Source organism: Panthera pardus, unplaced genomic scaffold (assembly GCF_024362965.1).
Source record: "Panthera pardus isolate Hobbes unplaced genomic scaffold, ASM2436296v1 HiC_scaffold_7, whole genome shotgun sequence".
Lineage (NCBI taxonomy): Eukaryota > Metazoa > Chordata > Mammalia > Carnivora > Felidae > Panthera > Panthera pardus.
The window spans coordinates 40,169,668-40,193,887 of NW_026527002.1; the positions used below are offsets into that span (position 1 = coordinate 40,169,668).

The 24,220-nt window shown below is 35.7% G+C and overlaps 1 protein-coding gene across 4 annotated transcripts in view; it reads left to right on the forward strand.

Moving 5' to 3' along the window:
- The window catches only part of TMEM67 (transmembrane protein 67), a 69,870-nt gene that overhangs the window by 40,818 nt on the left and 4,832 nt on the right, over nt 1–24,220 (forward strand). For 3 of the 4 annotated variants that reach the window (XR_002081115.2, XM_019453463.2, XM_019453461.2), the window contains 13 exons: nt 1,239–1,295; nt 2,832–2,930; nt 4,696–4,794; nt 5,048–5,134; nt 7,064–7,163; nt 7,254–7,393; nt 9,689–9,829; nt 13,079–13,159; nt 13,653–13,769; nt 17,033–17,149; nt 17,254–17,358; nt 17,905–18,007; nt 23,494–23,636. Coding sequence is in view for 3 of the 4 variants with exons in the window: in XM_019453463.2 (XP_019309008.2) it covers nt 1,239–1,295; nt 2,832–2,930; nt 4,696–4,794; nt 5,048–5,134; nt 7,064–7,163; nt 7,254–7,393; nt 9,689–9,829; nt 13,079–13,159; nt 13,653–13,769; nt 17,033–17,149; nt 17,254–17,358; nt 17,905–18,007; nt 23,494–23,636 (1,389 nt within the window). In the remaining variant the exon portion in view is untranslated. The remainder of the gene's footprint in view (nt 1–1,238; nt 1,296–2,831; nt 2,931–4,695; nt 4,795–5,047; nt 5,135–7,063; nt 7,164–7,253; nt 7,394–9,688; nt 9,830–13,078; nt 13,160–13,652; nt 13,770–17,032; nt 17,150–17,253; nt 17,359–17,904; nt 18,008–23,493; nt 23,637–24,220) is intronic. The other variant, XM_019453462.2, reaches the window with a different exon arrangement.

The window sequence follows — 24,220 nt, forward strand, 5'->3', positions numbered from 1 at the left end:
CCAAAGTAAGTCTTGATAAATTGGAAAATAATAGATACAAAAAGAATTGCGAGAATCATGAAACTATACCGATGAAGTCCACCTCAGATTCCTTCTAAGTATAGAATGTACAGTTCTTTCATCATTTCTTAATTTTTCATGAGAGGTGTTGCAAAAATTCTACATTAGTGAAGCATTCAGCTACGTCTTTGCTCTCTCACCAACAGCAAATAACTTTTCCTCACATTTTCTGAGGAGATCAAGAGCATCCCTCAGATTTGCCCTCAGATGAATGCCCTCAGTTTTCCTCTGTAATACTTCAGAATCTCTGTTTCATTATCCTTCCTGTCTCTTGCTCCGATTTTTACGAACAGAGTGCCCTTCCTCCTTACTTAATTTTCTACGTGTGCTTGTGTGTAGTACTTTCTCCAGCATCCTGTTTCACCGCTCTTCCCTTATTCAGCCAGCTTCTCTGCTGGCCCCTTTCCTTTGCCTATAACAACTATCAAGTCCTCCCATCTTAAATACAGTAAAACAACCAAACAATAAAATCTTTCCTTAGTTCTGCCAGCTTTTTAGCTTGCTATCATATATCTTTCCTTGATTTTCCAGCCATTTACTCTTTCATCATTTGCAGTCTAGCTCTTGCCATTTTGTGTCTTTGAAAACCTCTTTCTTAAAGGTCACCAATGAATTCCACATACACTAGCTTTATTTCTTTAACCTGACATACAATATTTGACATTGTATTTCCAGACATATTCTTGAACCTCTATTCTGTTATCTTGGTAAGACTTCGGTATCTCGCCTCTTCTGCCTCTCACAGTCCTGTTTCTCTACCCTTTACTGGTTTCTCTTTCTCTTCTTGTCTCTTAATATAGTGGTATCCCTAAGATTCTTGTTCGGCCCTTTGATTAATGCCTTCTAAGGTGTGATTGTTTAGCTAGTTGCTAAATTCTTGCTATACAAGATTTGTCACATTCCTCAGTTACAGACACCTATCAGAAAATGAAATATCATTAGTTTGGTTTGACTGCTGTTAATGAACCCCTCTTTCTTCAATGTGTGTTCAAAAGGTATATTTAAAGCAGCATGAACAATTCCTCAGAGTATTTCCACTTATATATAAATAAAGGTCAACTCTAAAAATACTGATAGATTAAAAATAGGCATTTCTACAACAAATATATCTTTATAGTAAAAGTAGGTTTGTGTTACATAATTTCAGTATGGCTAATTTACTTTGTTTTAAATTTCAGGTTTCTTTCTCAGTCAAATATGAAATGAATCAAGGAGAAGCACAAGTCCAGACAGATGTGAGTTTGTTTTAACTTGTTAAAATATTTACAGTATATTTCTTAATTAAAAAATGTTTAAGTACACAAGGGAGTTGTCAAAATAGTTCTGCAATAGATCCTTCACCCAGCCTCCCCTAATGTTCACCTGTTACATAACCATAGTACAGTGATCATAATAAGGGCATTAATATTGATGTAATCCTATTAACTGATCTGCATATCCTTTGAATTTCATAAGTTTTTTCACTATCCTTTTTTTTTAATTTTTTTTTTAATGTTTATTTATTTTTGAGAGAGAGAGAGAGAGACAGAGTGTGAACGAGGGAGGGGCAGAGAGAGGGAGACACAGAATCTGAATCAGGCTCCAGTCTCTGAGCTGTCAGCACAGAGTCTTACACGGGGCTCGAACTCGCGAACCGTGAGATCGTGACCTGAGCTGAAGTCGGACACTTAACCAATGGAGGCACTCAGGCGCCTCTCACTATCCTTTTTTTTTGGTTTAGGACCCAAATTGCTTTTGCTTTTGGTGATCATGTCTCCTTAGTCTCCTTTAATCTGTGACAGTTCCTCAATTTTTCTTTGTCTTTCATGACCCCATCCCAACACTTATGAAGAGTACTGGTTATTTATTTTGACCTTCAGTTGGGGTTGTCTGATATTTTCTCATAATTAAATCAAGTTTTGATACAGATACTACAGATATGATGTTGTGCCCTTCTCAGTGCATCATATCAGAAGGTACATGATGTCAGGATGTCTTATTACTGATGATGTTAACTTGGATCATATGTCTAAGGTGCTGTATGCAGAGTTCTCCAAATAGTATTTTTCTGTTTGTAATTAATAAGTATCTTGTGGAGAGAGAGTTTGAGAGGATGCAAATATCCTGCTTCTCATTATCCTTTTGGTCTCTGATTTTAGTATCTAGTGATGATTCTTATCTATAAAAAGTATTACCGTGACATCTGCCTGATGGTGATTTTTCTCTTTTTTTTATTTTATTTTTTTTTCTATTTTTCATTTCTTCTATGTTTGTTAAATGGAATTCTAGAAGAAGTTGTCCCTTTGCCCACATGGATTTATTTATTCAATGATTTCTTTAAAAAAAATTTTTTTTTAATGTTTTATTTATTTTGGAGACAGAGATAGAGCATGAACAGGGGAGGGGCAGAGAGAGAGAGAGGGAGACACAGAATCTGAAGCTGGCTCCAGGCTCTGAGCTGTCAGTGCAGAGCCTGACGCGGGACTCAAACTCACAAACCATGAGATCGTGACCTGAGCCGAAGTCGGACGCTTAACTGACTGAGCCACCCAGGTGCCCCTATTCAGTCATTTCTTTAAATCAGTATAGATTCCTGTATATTTATTTTATTCTAATGATTATAATTCATTACTATCTATCTTCTTGGTCAAATTGTCCTAGATTTGGCCATTAAGAGTTCCTTCAACTTGGCCTCTATCCACCATTTTTTTTTAGCATTTCTTTACTCTATTTGCATATTTGAACATTGATGAGGGAAATTACATATATTCCAAAATGTTGTGTTTTTTTAGATTGCTTTAGGCGTTTTGGGTGGGCTGGCTGTTTTATCATCTCTTTTGAAGACAGCAGGGTGGAAGAGGCGCATTGGGAGTCCCATGATTGATTTACAGGTATGATCTCAGGAGTTTTTAAAGTATATTTTCATCTTTTGACTATTTTGTGTCTTTCTTTTAAGATACAGCTGGAGAATGAGTAAAACACTGCCTTCTTTCCCTGGGGTATATAACCAGAAGAGGTGTGTGCACACCGCATTTTCCTCCCACATTGCTGTGTGCCGGTCCACACTCCCACCCGCAGTGCTGTTCTTATTTCCACACATCCTCACCAACGCTTGGTATTTTCCAGCGTTTCCATTTATTGCCAATCTGGCAGTGCAAGTAGTACGTCATTGTTGATTTCATTTTCATTTCTCTGCTTTTCATAGACTTTATTAATCATTTTGGTTTCCCTTTTTGTAAACTGCCTGTTTATATCCCTTGCCAATTTTTCTATTTGGTTTCCAGTTTTTCTCGTTGATTTAAAGTAGTTCTTTGTATTTTCTAAATATGAATCCCCTTTTGGTTTTTGATGTTGAAATATGTCCTCCAAATATGACCCATCTATTATCTTTATCTATGTGTTACTTTGTTTAACAGAGACTCTTAATTTTGATATTGTCACATTGATTAGTTTTTCATGTGCCTCTGGAATATTTTTTAGGAAAACCTTCCCAATCTCAAGATCACAAAGATATCCTCCCAGGTTTTATTCTATTAACTTTATAGTTTTACATCTCATATAGTCGTTTTTAATTTACCTTTGTTTTTATTTTTATCTAACATTTATTGAATGTATGCTAGGCACTTTTTTAAAGCTTTATTTATATAATTTATTTAATCCTCACAATAGTTCTATGAGATTAGATACTATTATTATCATTCCCATTTTACACGGAATGAAATTGTGGCAGAAGTGAAATAAATTTTCTACTCATTTAATTTTTTACAACTCAGTAATAGGTGGTATTTATTTCCATTTTGCTGATGAGTTACCTGAGAAAGGCAACATAGTAACTTGTTTGTACCGATACATCTTCCCGACACCAAAGCCAGTGTGCCAACGAATCAGAGGAGAGGTGCTTGGTTTACTGTTTGGAATAGTTAAGAAAGGCTTTCCAGAGAAGTGAACTTTAGGGTGGGTTGGGTTATCTGAGCATTCCACAGATAGTCACTGAGGACCTACTTTCTGATTGCCAAGAACACTACCAGGTGCTGGGATGTGATAGTGAGCAAAGACAGATTGGGTCTCTACTTTCAGAGCTCATGAGAGTTTGCCACAGAGAAGAAAGAATATTTGATGGAACAATAAGCAATGCCCATTTCATTCCACAAAATAATTCAAATGCAAGTTAATCATGGAGTGGTTGGAACTGGCATATGAAGTTTAAAAAGTCCATTTTGGTCTAGGTTGTGAAGGACCTTATGGGTCTGGAATTTATAGTGAAGAGTCATTGTACATTTTTAGGAAAAGGAGTGACACAATCCAATTTACATTTTATTTTTCCAATTTAGATTTTAGAAAGCTAACTCTGGTGGTAGTATGAAGGACTGATTGGGGTAAAGGGCTCCAAACTAGGAGAGAATTAGGAAGCAATGTAACTTTCTTAGATAGTAAAAAGATAAGCCGGGTTGAGTAAGACAATGTTGGTAATGGACTGAAAGGTACAGATTCAAAGGAACCCAGGAGGTGTCCCCAGTTGGGCTTTATAACTGAATAATCTATAGACACATGAAACAGGCTTTAAACTTGAGAAACTGGGTAGAAAATAGGCTACTAAAAGTGATAGTATAAATAGATTGAGTCTATAACCGCTATAATTCTCTTTTTAAATTGCAGACAGTTATGAAATTCTTGGTGTACTATGCTGGTGATCTGGCCAATGTTTTCTTCATCATCACTGTGGGAACAGGTCTATATTGGCTTATTTTCTTCAAAGTACGTGAGTTTCTCAATTTAACCTAAATGTTCATACCTGAATAACTGAGGCTGTCTTTATAGAGGAACTATCTTTATTTGGGGATATTTCTGATCAAGAGAATTGAGTGAGGCAAGTGATGAACTCCCGATTTCTTGAATATGGTATTTACTGAGTATCACCACCTACCTCTTTTATGCTTTCTTTGGTTTATAAATTGTGCTTCTTAAAAACCCTGTATGGTCATATTTAACAGTGTAATTTATATCGTAGGCACAGAAATCTATCTCTGTTTTGCTACCAGTGCCAGCTCAGGAAGAACGTCTTGTTACTTATGTGGGATGTGCTTTTGCTCTGAAGGTAAGTTTTAAAGGACAGGTTCCTGAATTTAAAAAACCTGCTAATAAACTCATAAGTCTTTAAAATGCTTTCAAAATCTTTGGTGTAAAATTTAGTGTGATTTTACTTTTTTTGTTTATTTTTATTTTTTAAAGTTTTGTTTATTTAAGTAATCTCTACACCCAACATGGAGCTCGACCTCACAACCCTGAGATCAAGAGTTGCCTGCTCTTCCCACTGAGCCAGCCAGGTGCTCCAAATTTAGTTTGATTTTATTTTTAATTTATTATTTATTCTTTTCTTTTTTTTTTTTTTTAATTTGAGAGAAAGAGTCAGGGAGTGGCAAAGAGAGAGAGGGAGAGAGAGAATCCCAAGCATGCTTCTTTCCATCAGTGCTTGGAGCCTGATGCAGGGCTTGATCCCGTGAACTGTGAGATCATGACCTGAGGCGAAACCAAGAGTCAGACATTTAACCAACTAAGCCACCCAGCTGCCCCTCTAATCAGTCTTTTTTAAAATACTTAAGGGGCTCCTGGGTGGTTCAGTTGGTTAAACGTTCAACTCTTAGCTTCAGTTCAGCTCTCGTGGTTTGTGGGATCAAGCCCTGTGTCAGGCTCCAAGCTGGCAGTGTGGAGTCTGCTTGGGATTCTCTCTCTCCTCTCCCTCTGTCTCTCCCTCGTGTATTGTGTGCTCTCTCTTTCTGTCTCTTAAAGATAAATAAATATTAAAAGAAAAAAAAAAGAAGCACGAATTATTTTATTTTACCAAGAAAGTCTACTTTTATTTATAATAGGTAGTTCATTCTGAAAAACTGACTTAAATAATTTTGTTAAGAAGCCATACGTATTTTTGAATTAATACAAATTATATTAATTTGATAAAGTGATATTTAATTATATGACTTTTCTTTTTGAAGTCTGATGGTGCATTCACAATACCTTTAGGCATGAATTTTATCTCTTTAGTGGACAATAAAAGGTACCACCTTGGATAAAGTGCTGAAATCTAGAATTTCTTTTCTCTGTCTCCATATTACTTTCCTCCTCTTCTCATGACGTCTCCTTTCCCTATTTCATTGTTCTATCAATGTATGGAAAGCTGTCTAACATGGTTGTGGTAGATCTCATCCCATTGTACTATGATTATTAGTGTCTGCTTTTCCCACTGATCTGTGAGCTTCTTGAATGAAGGAATCATGTCATACTTAACACTTGTATTCTTTGATAAACAATGCTTCTACTAGGAAGAACGCCCCAGATTAAACATATTACTTACGTTAAAATGAAAAAGATGTGTTTCAACAACACATTTTTAAAAATTAGCAATCTCAATACCAGAAATAGACAGTAAAGGCATCTTAAAACTTTAAGACAGCAAATTACAGTTGAAAAATACCTTTACTCATAAAGAAATCAGATGATCTAGAAAATAGTGTGCTTTTGGAAACCTAGGGAAAGAGAGTCAATTATGCATGGCTTCTGTATGAGGAGAAGGTAGTATGTCTACTTTTTTCATATCCCTATTTTAAAGAAAGAAGAAAGGAGGGCAAATGTATAAAAATTTTGTGGATTTGTTAATTCCATGTTACTTGATGAGCTTCTAGTGATCCCATAATGATTATAACTTTGTCATTGTGTATTGTATATTCTTGTGATTAAGTATATTTGTTTCTTAAAAAAATCATTATTTTCATAGGCAGGTTTTTTTAAATGTTACATATTATTTTTGAGAGAGAAAAAGAGAGACAGTGTGGGGGGCAGGGAACAGAGAGAAAGGGAGACACAAAATCTGAAGCAGTCTCCAGGCTCTGAGCTGTTACCATAGATTGCAACATGGGGCTCGAACTCACAAACCATGAGATTGTGATCTGAGCTGAAGTCAGCCGCATAACCAACTGAGCCACCATGTGCCCCATGGATACATTTCAAATGTTTTGTTTGTCATTTTCAGGCTCTGCAATTTTTGCATAAGCTTATGTCCCAGATTACCATAGATATATTCTTTATTGACTGGGAGCGACCTAAAGGAAAGGTTCTGAAAGCTGTTGAAGGTAACTGAAATAACCATTGTACCAAAATGCTTTTGCTGCTTTTTCAGAACAAAGATGAAACCCTCTTACTTATTTTCTCTCTCTGACCAGGTGAGGGCGGTGTTCGCAGTGCCATGGTTCCTGTGAGCATATGGAGAACATATTTTGTAGCAAATGAATGGAATGAAATTCAAACTGTGAGAAAAATTAATCCACTCTTCCAAATACTTACTGTCCTCTTTTTTTTGGAGGTATGAACTTTTGTAATTGTGTGTGACTTCTGTGTGCCTCATATATATTAATTTCATGTAATTCCAGCTACATTTTTTTTCCAGCTACACTTTCACATCAGTGGAAGTCTTCTAAAGTTTTCTAAAGTTATCAAGCCATTACAAAGAGTGGCTTTTAAAAACTTTGTTAAAATACACATAACATGTAAAACAAAACAAAAAATCGCCTGGGTGGCTCAGTCTGTTGAGTGTCTGACTCTTGATTTTAGCTCAGGTCATGATCCCAGGGTTGTGGGATCGAGACCTGCTTCGGGTTCTGTGCTGCGCATGGAGCCTGCTTAAGATTCCTTCTCCCTCTGCCCCTCTCCTCTGCTCACTATCTCTCTGTCTCTCTAAAATAAAAATTTAAAAAAAAAAATGCACATAACATGAAATTTATCATCTTAACCATTTTTCATTGTGCAGTTCAGTCTCATTAGGTACATTCATCTTGTTGGGTCACCAGCCCCTAAGACTCTTTTCATCTTGCACACCTGAAATTCTGTACTCATTAAACAACAACTTCCCATACCCCTTCCCCAGCCCCTGACGATTGCCATTCTACTCTGTCTCTTTCAGTTTGATTACTCTAGGTAAGGAGCAGTTTATTTTGTTTTGTTTATTTTTGAGAGAGAAAGATCATGAGCAGGGGAGGGGCAGAGAGAGAGGGAGAGAGACACAGAATTCGAAGCAAGCTCTAGAATCTGAGCTGTCAGCACAGAGCCTGACATGGGGCTCAAACTCACGAACTGCGAGATCATGACCTGAGCTGAAGTCAGACACTTAACCGACTGAGCCACCCAGGTGCCCCAGGAGCCGTTTTTAAACTACTGGTTTGTATCAAAATCCCCTGGGAAGCTTTTGCAAAATATCTGTTCCTGGCCTCACCCCTAGAGATTATGTTTGATTCAGTAGCTCTGAGGTCTAGTTATCTGTGTTTTGAAAAAAAAAACAAAAACAAAAAACTTTTCTTTCTCAGTCACATTCTTACTAGAATTAGAATTCTGCATCAGAACCACTATTATAGGTGAAGTTTTTCAACCAATTATCATTAAATGCTTGCTGTGGGCTACGTTCAGTGCTGAGAGCTGCACTATGCACAGAGAATGGGTGATGCTTATGATGCCTTTGCAGCTATTTCATGGATCTGGTTGGAATTATTAAAGGAAGTATTCAGTACTGAATAGGAGACTGAACTATGAAAACCATTTATGTGGCTAATAGATTTTTCTCAGGAATTAGCTGCTTAAATAAAGTTAGATATGAATTACTAACTCATGTCTGTCTGCCTTCCTTTTTCCTTCTTTTCTTCCTTTCCCTTTCTTTCCTTTTTTAAGCTGGGAAAATATATGTATTTCTAAGGCATATGAATGATTTTTCAAAAATTCATCTATAGTTTTGTTTGTTAAGAGTGTTCTATAGAGCTTTAAAAGGTGTTATATGAAAAAGAATTTTTTTAGATGAGCACATTTGGAAAGCATTGGATTCAATAAAGTCATGTAGATTTCTTTACTGTAAAACTTACCAGAACCAGGGCACCTGGGTGGCTCAGTTGGTTGGGCGACTGACTTCAGCTCAGGTCATGATCTCACAGTTTGTGAGTTCGAGCCCCGCGTCGGGCTCTGTGCTGACAACTTGGAGCCTGGAGCCTGCTTCGGATTCTGTGTCTACCCCTCCTCTGCTCACACTCTGTGTCTCTCTGTCTCGATAATAAATAAATGTTTAAAAAAAATTAAAAAAAAAAAAAAACTTACCAGAACCTTTATTCAATGAGAATGGAAGGCATGGACAGGAGTATAATGTACAGACTATACTTACTCAGCTATGGCTTCCTTTTATCACAGAAGGTACCTCCTTCAAAAGACATTTTGCAAAAAAACATTTGCAAAAACCACTGTTGAAAAGTATAAGAAGTATTTTGCATAGTGCCTGGCATATGTTAAAAATGTGTGAAATGCTAGTTGTTCATTGCTGTTTACTGAGTAAAGTTTCATTCTTCTTGACAGAAATTTTTTAATTTTGTCAGTGTGTGATAATAAGGTTATATCTGGCCCTTAGTCATATTGAAGAGATTTCCAAATGAACTAACTAAATATTTTGTTTTGTAATGAAAACTCCTGGATAATTATTTTTAACCTAGATTTTCTAATGTTTGTACAAACTTTTATAAATATTTTAGTTTTTTAAAGTAAGGGTAGGGAAGAGTGTCTCATTTTCATAGTAGAGCTGTTTTCTTTATCCATGTCTGTTTAAATTTTTCTTTTTTTTTTACTTCAGGTTGTAGGATTCAAGAACTTAGCATTAATGGACTCATCCTCTAGTCTTTCCAGAAGCCCAACTAGCTATATAGCTCCCTATAGCCGCATTTTAAGATACGCAGTATCTACTGCTCTTTGGCTAGTCATTGGAAGTTTACAGGTAACAACAGATCATACTTTTTAGCAACATTGCCTTTCCTTATTTATAACTCTGTTTACATACTAATTATCTTCAAATATTGACCACAATCTTGGTTTCTACAGCAGAAATAAGGTAACAGTGGAAACAACAATAGCTAATAGCTCACATTGTGTTATGATCCAGGCCCTGTGGTAATTAATTGCATTGTAAATATTAACTTAATCTTTATAGTAGCCCTCAGAGATAGTTTCTATTAGTATCCTCATTTTATAGATGAGGACACTGGGGCGCAGAAAGGCTAAATAGTTTGCTAAAGTCATGCAGTTAGAGATCGACAGAACTGGAATTTGAACCTCTGATGTCAGAGCCAACCCAGTGGGCTCCAAAGGGTCTTTCAGACCTGCAGCTTTCTAGTCAGAGGACGGACTTTGTGTTTAGTTTATATAAACTATAGGGATAGCTAAGCTACTTTTATTTATTATTTTTTTTAAAGTTTACTTATTTTTGACAGAGAAAGAGAGACAGAGCACGAGTGGGGGAGGGTCAGAGAGAGGGAGACACAGAATCCGAAACAGGCTCCAGGCTCTGAGCTGTCAGCACAGAGCCCGACACAGGGCTCGGACTCACAGACCACGAGATCATGACCTGAGCCGAAGTCAGACGCTCAACCAACTGAGCCACCCAGGGGCCCTGCTAAGCTGCTTTTAATATTTCTTTTCTTTTTTTTTTTTTTTTAAATGCAACTGAGTGTTTACATTTATTTATATATCATTAAATCTCATTCAGATTGCCAGTACCCCTTGTGAAATTTTTGTTGAAATATTTATTGAGAAAACTGAAACTAAAAATAAATCTTGGCCTCAGGTCCTGTGGCTCTAGCAGAGGATCTTTTCTATGCTCACTTCCCTTATCTTCTTAGACCTTAAAAAAAAAAAAAAAAAAAAAAAAAAAAAAAAAAGATGAAGAAGAGAAAGCAGCATGAACTAAAGCACCTGACTCCAATATCTGCACTTCTTTCTCTTGCTTCTAGACACTCCCATGAATGGAAAGAACCTGTTTGATTAAAAATTTCTTTAAGTCAGCAAATGAACATGGACCTTTAGACACACCGCGTTAAACTTTCTCCAGCCTGGCAAAACAGGCTATTTTTAAATCATGGTTTGGGATTAAAATCCAAAAATTCCTATAGAATTGGATCCAGGTGGCATTCTGTAACCTGAGAATAGACTCTGAAAATTTACATTTATTTTAAATTGGTGAGACTTATTTAAACTAGAAGCTACAGGGATAGATCCAGTGAGAGATGGCTTAATAATCAGAAAAGAAAGTCAGGGGTGCCTGGGTGGCTCAGTCGGTTGGACATCCAATTTTGGCTCAGGTCCTGACCTCATATTTTGTGGGTTCGAGCCCCACATCAGGCTCTGTGCTGACAGCTCAAAGCCTGAAGCCTGCTTCCAATTCTGTTTCCCTCTCTCTCTGCCCCTCCCCAACTCATGCTCTGTTCCCTCTCTCTCAAAATATTAATAAACACTAAAAACAATTAAGAAAAGAAAGCCAAACACATTAGAATTTGAAATGAGATAGGATCAAAAGAGAATGGGGTTTGATATTTATCATCAATATAATAGGAAGAAAAGTCATTTTAAAGATATATAAGTATACATTTTTCTGAGTAGATTGGATTCATCTGGATGTAGAGAATTTAAAGGAATACCATCTGAACCTTTTCATATTTGGTTAAGTACAACAACAACAAAAAACCAAAATGGCAATGGCTGAAGTAAAAGTGACCTGTATCATGAGAAAGAAGAATGGAGATGTGCAACGCAGGGCGGCTCCATGCTGCCGCCAGGACCCAGAAGCTCTGCCACTCAGAACTTCCCTCTCTAAGGTCACCTTGTGGAAGGAGTCAGGGGGAACAGCTCACCCTCTCTTCTCTAAGAGCCTTTCCAGAAGTGCTGTTCAGCATTTCCTCGGCCAGAACTTAGACAGATGGCCACACCTTCCTGCACTGGTGTCTTTCAGCTGGGCACCAGTGTGCCCGCTCCAAAGAGGGTTCTGTCACTAAGGAGAAAGCGGGAAGGATTGGTGGGGCAGAAACTAGTCATCTCAGGCACCACCATCTCACCTCATTCTTTGTTTCTCACTCTGCTTTCATTCTGGTAGGAGTATTACTCTCCGTGGGTTATCAGTGTTTATTCCTCAAGTATTGTTAAGAGTCCCTTTAAAAACCTGTTACCGTTCCACAAATTTGTTCATAAAAAGTGTTTTTGATTCTCATAATGTTAAGCTTATTATTTACTCCTTTTATTTCCCTAAACCCAGCTTCTTCAACTTTTAAGTGGTATCCTTTAGTTTTTAAACTTTGAAAGTTGCTGTTTTTCAAGTCCTTTAAAGGGATTTAAAACAAGACATATATAGAATGTTAGGGAAGTGTGTTCAGTAATCAGCTGCTGTAGATTCATTTATTTATTCATTCAATATCTGAGTACATTTCTGTACTAGGCTCTGTGCTGGGCTCAAGGATATGCTTAACAAGAACAAGCTACAGATTGTGGCAAATGCTGTGAAGGGCATTGGGAGATGAGATAGGGAGTAAGTGGAGGAGAGGTGGGTGGAAGTTAGGAACAGGGGCCAACTTTCAACTGGGTGGTTAGGAAATGTTCTCTTTCTCTGACATACATCTAAGTAGGTCTACGACATAAACTTTTCTCTTTTGATTTATAAAATAATTTCCTTTTCCAGTATTGTTATTAAAGCTAAGAAAACAGTTGAAACCATTCCATTCGAATATTTAATGCAGTATCCGCAGTTGAAATAGAATACTTGATATATGTTTTTTATGTGCTACTCTGTCAGGGAAGATTAATTTGAAAAGCAGCATGTTTTCTAATGGCTTTGGAACTTAGGAGATGAGCAGGATTGCAGAACCAAACATAAATCTGGCCACTAATACGTTGGTTTATGCTAAATTTTTTAAAGCCCTTCTTTTTCTTCCCCCACGTTTGTCCTGTCTTGTTTTAATGATACAGAAAAGGTTTTAAAATGCAAAATAGGCTCCCTCAATGAATCTTAATACAATTCCAAAACCTACTTTCTTTGACAGAAGAATCAGAAATGATAAGTAGGATTTTATCCCACAGGAACCATTCAGAGGCCAGTGTGTTCTTGGGTGGACCTTCTTTTTTCTTAAGATACTATACTGTGGCTATAAAAGAAAATTAAATTTTAAAACCTAATAAGTATGAACTTGGCTTAATGTTTCAGATCATGTTCTTTGCTGTCTTTTATGAGAGATTTATAGAAGATAAAATTCGACAGTTTGTGGATTTATGCTGTATGAGCAATGTAAGTACTTTCTAACTTTATCTTGAGACTGTTATTTTTCCCTTTTTAAAGGTCATGAGTACATTAAGAGAGGCTTTAAAAGTGATTTGGTATGATTGGATTTTTTAGTCCAATTTCCCACTGATTGTTAATTCCGGAGATAGTTATAATGAGCTACAAGCTAATGTTTACTGCCTTAGTTTCTTCTTCTTCATGTGCAGTTTCTTAATTATGAATTCCTTATGCTACCAAATAATTCATTCAGCAGAGTCCCTGAAAAGTTTTCATATATCAATCCTATTTCTTCCTTTCTTGGAAAATATCTTCAATCTCATTTCTGTGTACTTTAAAAAAAATTACTTAATTATCCTTTATTACTCTATTGTCCTGTTTATATATTTTCCGAGAATTCAACCCTCTTTATTTTGAGAGAAAGAAAGCAATTTTAAGAAAAACTTACTTTTCATTGTTTTCTCAATGAGCTGCTAATAGTTCCTCTCTTCTCTTTTTATAGATATCAGTGTTTCTGTTATCCCACAAATGTTTTGGATATTACATTCATGGTAGATCAGTACATGGGCATGCAGATACTAATATGGAAGAAATGAATATGAATCTTAAAAGAGAAGCGGTATGAAAGTATTTAACATCTTCCTTTTTAATTTGAGACATGGGTTCTCTTTTCTTAATCTAGGATTTGTAATAATATTTTTAAAAATTCCTCATTGATTACTTTTGAAAGTTGCTGGGGCACTGATTCATTACCCTGAACATTAATAAAGGGAAAGAATCAAATTTCATCTTACAGTTCCTTATATGAACTGTATTTCAGAGTAACCGAAGAATTCATGAGGGAAAGTTCTTCCTTATAAAAAGAAACTAAAAGAAATTCTACCTTAGAAAATCACCATGTTGTAATGACTGATGGATTAATGCATATAGGTTACAATCATCAGTGGATGCTAAAACAGTTAAGGGTAAGTTGACAGGGAGCTTTATAACAAGGAATCAGGTCGACACAATCTGAGCACACTGGCTCAATCTTACTACAAGTAAAAATTAGGAAAACGAACATTATGAACTTCCTGTTATGATGCAGTAGGAAGTACATAGTATCACTCATAAAATATCCTTGCTTAAGAAAATCAAGTCTAAATACAATCAAGCCTCTAGATCTAACCGCCAGTTTACAGGAATTAGAGGAGCTAGAGGGATAAATTCAATAATACCATAGGAAGAAATTAGCCATATGTAGAATGCAGGATGGCTCACAAGGTAGATGACCCAGTGTCTCCAGCAAATCAAGAGCATGTAAAGAAGAGGGGTGGGTGGTGTGAGAACTGTTACATAGGAAGAGATTTAGAAACAAAATAATCAAGTACAATGTGTAGACTTTGGATCCTGATCCAAACAAACCAACTATAAAAAAAAAAGTCCTTGGGAAAAATTAGGAGATTTAAGGACTAAATATTAAATTATATTAAGGAATGATTCATTTTATTACATGTGAAAATGGCATGGTGGTTTGTTTTTTTAAGACCTTATTAATTATAGATACATACAGAATTGTTTACAGATTTGGGGTTGGGTGATGGATGGTTTACTGTTTGTTCTCTGTGCTGTGTACATTAGACCACTTCCTTAATAAAATTAAAAAGAAAAATAAATACTTAAGAAGAAAAATTAAAAGGATTTTTTGACCAAAGGACCTGTGACTTGTATGAATTTAGTACATGATTGTAGCACGTCTCAGAAAACAATTTATTTAGTTAAATGAACTGGTTGGTTAACTATTAGAAATTAACACCTGATTGAAAAGTTAAATGTAAAAAAAAAAAGAATATCTGAGATTGGGAGATGACATTCAAAGCAAAAAGAATAGAAAACATCAGGGGCACCTGGGTGGCTTAGTCCGTTGAGTGTCAGACTTCAGCTCAGGTCATCATCTCACAGCCCCTGGTCTCCAGCCCTACGTCAGGCTCTCTGCTGTCAGCACAGAGCCTGCTTGAGATCCTCTGTGCCCTGTCTCTCTCTGCCCCTCCCCTGTTTACACAAAAAAGTAAACATTAAAAAAAAAAAAAATTAGAAAGCATCATAAACGGAATATTCATTGATTTTACTTTATTAATTAATGGAGAATATTTACCTAGCCAACAATCATATAAATAAAAGACATAGCAAATAAGGATAAAATTCTCATAGCAAATATTACAAAGATATTGATATCAATATTGAAAGTCATAAAGATCAATAAGCAAACAGTTAAAACCTCAATGGAAAAATGACAATTTTTAAATACATATATGAACAGGAGACTAATAAACCTCTTAAAAATCTATAGCTCATAAATAAATGTAAAAACTAATATTTTTGCCCTCTTCAAATTAGCAAACTTTTTTAAAAAAGCTAATACTTAATAGTACCAAGGACATGGTGAAATGGGCACCCGTAAAACTACTGGTCTAAGAATAAATTTTTACAAATCTTCTGGAAAGCATTTGGAAGTAAATATACCAAGAGTTTTTTTAAGAGTTGATTATCTTTTACTCACTGATTCTGTAAATCTAATTCAAGGAAATAATTAGCAATGTGAATAGCTAATTAGGTTGAGGGTCTTTATCACAGGGACTATTTATAAGGCCAAAAACATACATAAAAATAAGAATATATTAAATCAATTGGTTTTCCTACACAGTGAAATCTTAGGTAGACGTTAAATATCTTGTTTTATAGAATATTTAATGACATAGAGAAAAAGAAATCAGTGTGATCCCAATTTTATGCCATCTATATGTATATCCCTGGACAAAGGACTGGAAATGAAATACGTTCAAAACTTCTATCTCTGAATATTGAGATCATAGGTCATTTTTTTCTTTTCTTTCTTTTTTATACTACTCCATATTTTATAAATTGTCTGCAAATAGCATGTGCTTTTTTAATCAGGAAAAAAGAAATGTTTTTTAATAGAGAAATTTACTACATGTAGACTTCCTTTCAGTTTGTGAAAAACAAGTGTTATGTTTGAAGATTAAGTTTAGACAAAGAAGAAGGTTATTAAACTCTGGAATAGGCAAATAAAGCAAGAGAAGGGAAGCAGAAGGACTTGAGGTGACCTTGAAGCATCGATGGGAAGTAGCTAGGGGTGGAGTAGGGCAAAATTTCACATGTTTATGGTTGTCAGGATTCAGGCTGTGTCAAGGAGACCTGAAATGGATATCTGGTCCATGGCATTAACCGTTCAATCATGTATCACTACCTTTTTATTGCATTTAATTAAGGAAGTGTTTTAAAAGTTTTTAGAAAACAAAAAAGATTATAATTATGAAAGTAGTTAATCTAAGACTAGACATTTTGGCATGCATTAAAGAGCAATAAAATTAATCATAAAGCCAATATCAATATATAATGAATTTAGTATGGATTTTTTTTAAAGTAGTGTAAAGGAGATGATACAGAGAGCTGAAAGGCATGACAACAAAGAAATTAGTAAAACCCGGAGGGGAGTGGGAACCTCAGATAATGTCAGAATCTCTTTTGTCTCAAATATAGTTTCAGTAAAATTTCAGTTGGCTTCCAAATCTTGTAATGTGTGATACCAACAAAAAGAAAAATTTTAGGGGTGCCTCAGTCAGTTAAGTGTCCAACTTTGGCTCAGGTCATGATCTTGCGGTTCGTGAGTTTGAGCTCTGTGTCAGGCTCTGTGCTGGCAGCTCGGAGCCTAAAGCCTGGAGCCTGCTTCAGATTCTGTCTCCCTCTCTCTCTGCTCCTCCCCCCGCTCACACTCTGTCTCTCAAAAATAAATAAACTTTTTTTTAAAAAAAATTTTTATATTTTCTTTTTGAGATAAGGCAAAATTTTTATGATCTTTATTTAAATCCTTTAACTTTTCAGGAAAACTTGTGTAGCCAGAGAGGTTTGGTACCAAACACAGACGGTCAGACTTTTCAGATTGCAATTTCCAGCCAGATGAGACAACACTATGACAGAATTCATGAGACACTAACAAGGGTTTGTATAAATTACAATTCAGGTATATTTTGTCAATATTTCATGTTACTTAAAAACCAAGAACGTAAGACGTGTTGCATTTATTTTTGTCTCTTTCACATTAGAAAAATGGCCCTGCCAGACTATTGAGTTCATCGGCAAGTACATTTGAGCAGAGTATAAAAGCATATCATACTATGAATAAATTTCTTGGCTCTTTCATCGATCATGTATGTATGTCAGCATTTATATTTAAACTAGAAGCAAAATATAATTCTTAAAAAGTTAACCAGGAATGTCAGTGATTTCTTTAGTTAACTAAGTCAGTGGACTTAGAACCCTTCTTTTTTTGCCTGTCAAAATTAATACTGTGGCTTAAAGACAGAGTTAGGTTATATTAAAATAAAATGACATTTTATATCGCTACTAGCATAATGATAATTCCCTTGAAGTATGTCTATACTGCAATTGTGTCAGCTAGTTACTGAAGTATTACTATATTATTTATTACAGAGATATGCTGTGGTTGTATTCCTGAAAAGCTTGTTATAAGTTGATTTTAAGTATATCTAGCCCTAAATACTACTACAGACATTTAAAATTTTAAACATTTCTAAAGAAAAACTTTGTTACAAAGCCCAGTGTAGTAAAATCCATCTTTTTAAAGAACATTATTTTCCTTACTATTCATTTTTCATTTTCTCTCTTCCTGATTTTACATTAATTTGGAAACATTTCACTGCTGTTTTTGAAATAACTTTGTCTTTTTATATTAGGTTCATAAGGAAATGGACTACTTTATAAAAGACAAATTGCTTCTTGAAAGAATTCTTGGAATGGAATTCATGGAACCAATGGAAAAAAGCATCTTTTACAATGGTATCCTACAAATGGCCTTTGCTAAACTTGATTACTGTTTTCAAAGTTTGAAAAAAAAGTACTTGTGGTTATTTGTTTTGCTTTTATAATTTTATATAAAAACAAAGGAAATGTAATGAACTTAATTAACTTCACAGTATTATAGTAGTTTGCTAGGTTCCATTTTATTATGTCATATAGCAGGAAACAAAAGTATAAAAGGGGCGCCTGTGTGGCTCAGTCAGTTAAGTGTCCAACTCTTCATCTCAGCTCAGGTCTTGATCTCAGGGTCGTGAGTTCAAGCCCTGCACTGGGCTCTGTGCTGGATGTGAAGCCTACTTAAATACACACACACACACACACACACACACACACACACACACGCACACACACGTGTGTGCGTGTGTGATACAAAAAAAGATCATTATTCTGTAAGAAAGTAAAAAAACAATTTCAAAATCAGTGGTAGACATGAAAGAGATAGTAAAACACATAAAATTCAGGTTTTTTAAATTTGAGTATAACTGACATGATGTTACATTAGTTTCAGGTATACAACATAGTGATTCAACAAATCTGTATGTTGTGTTATGCTCACCACAAGTGTAGCTGCCATCTGTCACTATGCAATGCTGTTATAGTACCATTGACTACATTCCTTATGCTGTATCTTTTATTCCTGTGACTTATTCATTCTATAACTAGAAGCCTGTGTCTCCCACCTCCTCCACCCATATGTACTCCCCTCCACCTTACCCCTGCCGACCATCAGATTCTGCTTTTTGTTCATTTGTTTTGTTTTTTAGATTACACATATAAATGAAATCATGTGGTATTTATCTTTTTCTGTCTGACTTACTTCACTTAGCATAACACCCTCTACATCCATCCATGTTGCATATGGCAAGATCTCATTCCATTTTTTATGGCTAATATTCCACTGTGTGTGTGAATATATATATCTATTTGTGTATTCTTTATCCATTCATCTGTGAATGGATGCTTGGGCTGCTTTGATATCTTGGTCATCGTAAATAATGCTGCAATAAACATAGGGGTACATCTATATTTCCAAATTAGTGTTTCTATTTTCTTTGGGTAAATGACCAGTAGTGGAATTATTGCATCATATGGCATTTCTATTTTTAAAATTTTGAGGAACCTCCATACTGTTTTCCACAGTAGCTGTACCAATTTACATTCCCACCAACAATGCACAAGAGTTCCCTTTTCTCCACATCCTCATCAACACTTCTTATTTCTTGTGTTTTTAATTTTAGCCATTCAGACAGGTGTAAGGTTTTCATTGTGGTTTTGGTTTGCATTTTCCTGATGATTAGTGACATTGGACTTCATTTCATGTGTCTGTTGGCCATCTGTATGTCTTTTTTGGGAAAATGTCTTTCAGGTCCTCTTCCCATTTTTAAATGGGATTTTTTTTTTTAAGTATTGAGTTAAGTTTTTATGTATTTTGGGTATTAACCTCTTTTCAGGTATGTCATTTGCAAATATCTTCTCCCATTCAGTACGTTGTTTTTTTATGTTGTTGATTGCTTCCTTCACTATGTAAAGCTTTTTTATTTTGATGTAGTCCCAATAGTTTATGTTTGCCTTTATTTCTCTTGCCTGAGGAGACATATATATGTCTCCTTAAAAATTTTGCCATGGTCAGGGGTGCCTGGGTGGCTCAGTTGGTTAAGCATCCAACTTTGGCTCAGGTCATGGTCTTGTGGTTTGTGAGTTCGAGCCCCACGTCGGGCTCTGTGCTGACAGCTCAGAGCCTGGAGCCTGCTTCAGATTCTGTGTCTCCCTCTCTCTCTGCCCCTCCCTTGCTCATGCTCTGTTTCTCTCTGTCTCAAAAATAAATAAAACATTTAAAAAATTTTTTTAATTTGCCATGGTCAATGTCAAAGAAATTACTGTCTATGTCTAGGAGTTCTGTGGTTTCATGTCTCACATTTAGGTCTTTGATACGTTTGAGTTTTTATTTTTGTGTATGGTGTAAGAAAGTGGTCCAGTTCCATTCTTTCTTTGCATGTAGCTGTCCAGTTTTCCCAGCACCATTTATTGGAGAGATTGTCTTTTCCTCATTGTATATTCTTGCCTTCTCTGTCATAGAACAATTGACCATATAGGCATGGGTTTATTTCTGGGCTCTCTATTCTGTTATGTTGATCTATGTGTCTTGTTTTTGTGCCAGTACCATACTGTTTTGGTTACAACAGCTTTGTAGTATATCTTGAAATCTGGAACTGTGCTACCTCCAGCTTTGTTTTTTTCTTTCTCAGGATTGCTTTGGCTATTTGTGTTTCCATATAAATTTTAGTATTATTTGTTCCAGATCTGTGAAAATGCTGTTAGTAATTTGTTAGGAATTGCATTGAATCTTTAGGTTGCTTTGGGTAGTATGAACATTTTAACCATATTAATTCTTCCAACCCATGAACATGAAATATCTTTCCATTTGTGTGTGGTGTCTTTAATTTCTTTCATCAATGTTTTATAGTTTTCAGAGTACAGATAACCTCCTTGGTTATTTATTTCTAGGTACTTTATTATTTTGGGTGCAATTGTAAATGGGATTGTTTTCTTAATATCTCTTTCTGCTACTTCATTATTAGTGTATAGAGGATTTCTAGGTATTAATTTTGTATCCTACAACTTTACTGAATCCATTTATTACTTATGAGAGTTTTTGGTTGGAGGCTCTAGGGTGTTGTATCATGTCATCTGCAAATAGTGACCATTTAATTTCTTCCTTACCCAGTTTAGATGCCCTTTATTTCTTTTTCTTGCCTGATTACTCTAGCACTTCCAGTGCTATGTTGAATAAAAGTGGCAAGAGTGAACATAAAATTCAGATTTTATGAGAATCTGCAGTTAGTGGAAAACTAATGAAACACTTAAAGAAGAATAACATTCGTGATTAGTTTTAACATTTAATTTTTTATTTTATCCAAATTCTTAAAAATCACAGCTATCTGCGACAGGAATGGTGCCTAAACCTGGTTTCTTATCTTAAAAATGTGGTATATATGTCACTTTTAATGTGGCTGATAACCTCTTATATGGGTTCATTAGAATGGAAATGATATAACCTGTGTCCTGGCCTAGATGTCACTTATTCAGGCAGTATTGGGCATTATGTGTTGTGCCAGTCCCAGGATACACAGATACACAGACTAATGGGCATCTCAAATGTATGAGTGGGGTGATGCTGGGATGGAAGGCTCTGCAGGCACAGGATATACCAAGTACAGAAAGGATAGTGGAATATCTAACCAGGCATGGAGTTGAGCCAGAAGAAGCAACATGGAAAACTTTGAATTGCATCTTAAACAAAAAAAGTTACTGTTGTCAAACAGGAATGTCAGGGGAAGAGAGGCAAAGACATTTGTACAGAAGGGGCAAAGGGCATTCAGTACTTATGAATTTTATTGAATTTTATTGTTGAAGCCTGGTATGAAGTGGGACATAGTAGGAGTGCATGAAAGATAAAGAGGGTGATGATCAAATCCCAAAATCCTTGTCTGACATCCTGAGGAGTTTTACTTTATCCTATAGAGCAGTTGTTTCCAAAATATGTATATACATCTTTTCAATTTTTGCCTCACAAGAGATGTGGTTGATCCGTGGAGGTATGAGAAAAAACATTAAAATGTCTATTTGTATGTTTGCAATTCGGTCATTTTTAATTTGTATTTTAAAGAATTTATAATATATAGTAGTATTTAATAAAATATACCTATTGTGGAATGCATGCTTAACACTTCGTTCTGATAGGGATCCATGATCAAAACAATTTGGAAACCACTGCTAATGAACATGGACGCCATCAAAAAGTGTTAAGCAAATCTGATGGTAGATTTCTACTACTCTGGCAATAGTAAAGTGTGTTAAGGTTGTATTTATACCTGTGTTATCATGTGTGAAAAGCCTGGTAGGCATCAGTGCCTGGTATGGGATGGCTCCCAGCATAGTCATGTTACTATTTGTAATAACAATACAGTCATCTTCATCTTCATCTTCATCTTCACTGGGAGATGATGAGAATATGAGCTACAGCAGTAATGATGGGGATAAAGAAGAAGAAAGGATTGTCAGAGATAATAAGAGGAAAAAAAACAGGTAAGGGAGAGAGAGTAGTAAAAAATTATCCAGATTTCCAGCTTGTATGACTAAGTGGTTGGTGGTGATGCTTTTCACTAAAAGAATGCAGATGGAGGGAAAGAAGATGAATTTAGGTTTTCTTTTAAATTTTTTTAATGTTTATTTTTGAGAAAGAGAGTGCAAGTAGGGGAGGGCAGAGAGAGAGGGACACATAGAATCCGAAGCAGGCTCCAGGCTCCGAGCTGTCAGCACAGAGCCCGACGCAAGGCTTGAACTCACGAACTGTGAGATCATGACCTGAGCCGAAGTCAGATGCTTAATTGATTGAGCCACCCAGGTGCCCCTAAATTTAGTTTTGAATATGTCGTATCTTGCGGTACTTTCTGGACAACTAAGAGGAAATGTCCAGTGAGGTATTAAATGTAATAAACTGGATCTCAGGAGAAAGGAAAGACACACAATAGCTGGGAGTCTCATCAAAGGAGGGCATTGCTGGAGCGATGTCAGTGAAAGAACACCCGGGAAGAGCATACAGAGCAGGCTTGTTTATTTGTTTAAATACATATGCAAGTATAATATATATACAGAAGTCCATATTTTGTAAGAATATAGAATAAAGGGGAGTGAGTTTTCACAAACTGAATATATCCCTGTAACTAGCACCCTGATCAAAAAAGAACATTACCAGCAAGCCAGGCATCCCCTTGTATCAGAGTTCCTAACTGGATATCCATGAACAGCTTTGCTGGTTCCCCGGACCTCCCTGAAATTATGTGCCAGATTTGTATATATGTACTTTCTTCCCACTCTGGTGAAAGGGTCTGTAGCTTTCATCAGAATCTTAAAAGGGTGTTTACATCCCAAAAAGAACAAACCCCTCCTTGTGGAGTGAGGGGAAGAAAAAAAAAAAGAGAGAGAGGTCTTAGAGCAGAACCTTAGAGTTCTGCTCTATTTAAGACGCAACCTATTTAAGACGCAAATTATAGCACACTATGCACTATTCAGTCCTTGCTGGTTTGGTTTGTTTTTTTTTTTTAACTTCCTCTATCTTGAAGAATCTAAGATTCTTTGGGCTTTAGTTATATAAACAAATAAGGGATATTAATTACCTGGTCTTTGAGAGGTATTGACGATACACTTATATTACAAGCAATGACCAACCTTTGGTACAAATGTTAAAATTGCTTTTTATAAGCAGAATTCCTTGACTAATCTTTGAGATTAGCAATTTTTAATTTTAATACCGTTTGTTTATTTTTTTAAAGCAATGAAGTATTACAAGTAGCAGCTAGTTTCTATTGTGCTGTTTTTAAATATCCAAACTTTATCACCAAAATTTATTCCATTTTGCAGTTTCTAATTTATATCTTATAAATTGCTTTTTTTTTTTTTAATAGATGAAGGATATTCTTTCAGCAGTGTCCTGTATTATGGAAATGAAGCCACTCTTCTTATTTTTGATGTGCTGTTCTTCTGTGTTGTGGATTTGGCTTGCCAAAATTTTGTTCTAGCAGCCTTCCTTACATACCTACAACAAGAGGTAACTGTAAAATTTTTTACTGGATTTCTTTTAAAAGAACTATATTGGATGGGGCCCCTGGTGGCTCAGTCCATTAAGCGTCTGACTCTTGATCTTGGCTCAGGTCATGATCTCACAGTTTGTGAGTTCAAGCCCTACATCGGGCTCTGCACCACCACTCCCCCCGCTCCCCCCCCCCCCGCCCCGCCCAATAAATAAATAAACTTTAAAACAAATATTTTTTTTAAATAATTTTTTAAAAAATATGTTGGAAGTATTTTATAGCAGAGACTAACAGTATCTACTTTCACAAGGAATTTATAAAGGTTTAGAATGTGATTATTCCTACCAAAAAAAAAAAAAAGAAGAAATATTTCAGCCCTCTCCTTCAGGATCAATGAAATACTGGGGTCTTGTGGAGGGCATAAGTTGTTTGAGCAAATGTAAAAGGAATCCAGTAGGAAGATATTCAAATTGCTGATCTTCTAGATGCCAGAAGCGGCAGTAATTAGAATCTGAAACAAAATTTACCATATATGTTAACCAACTGGAATTTAAATAAAAACTTGAAATTAAAAAAAAAAAAAAAAGTAGAGATAATTAGA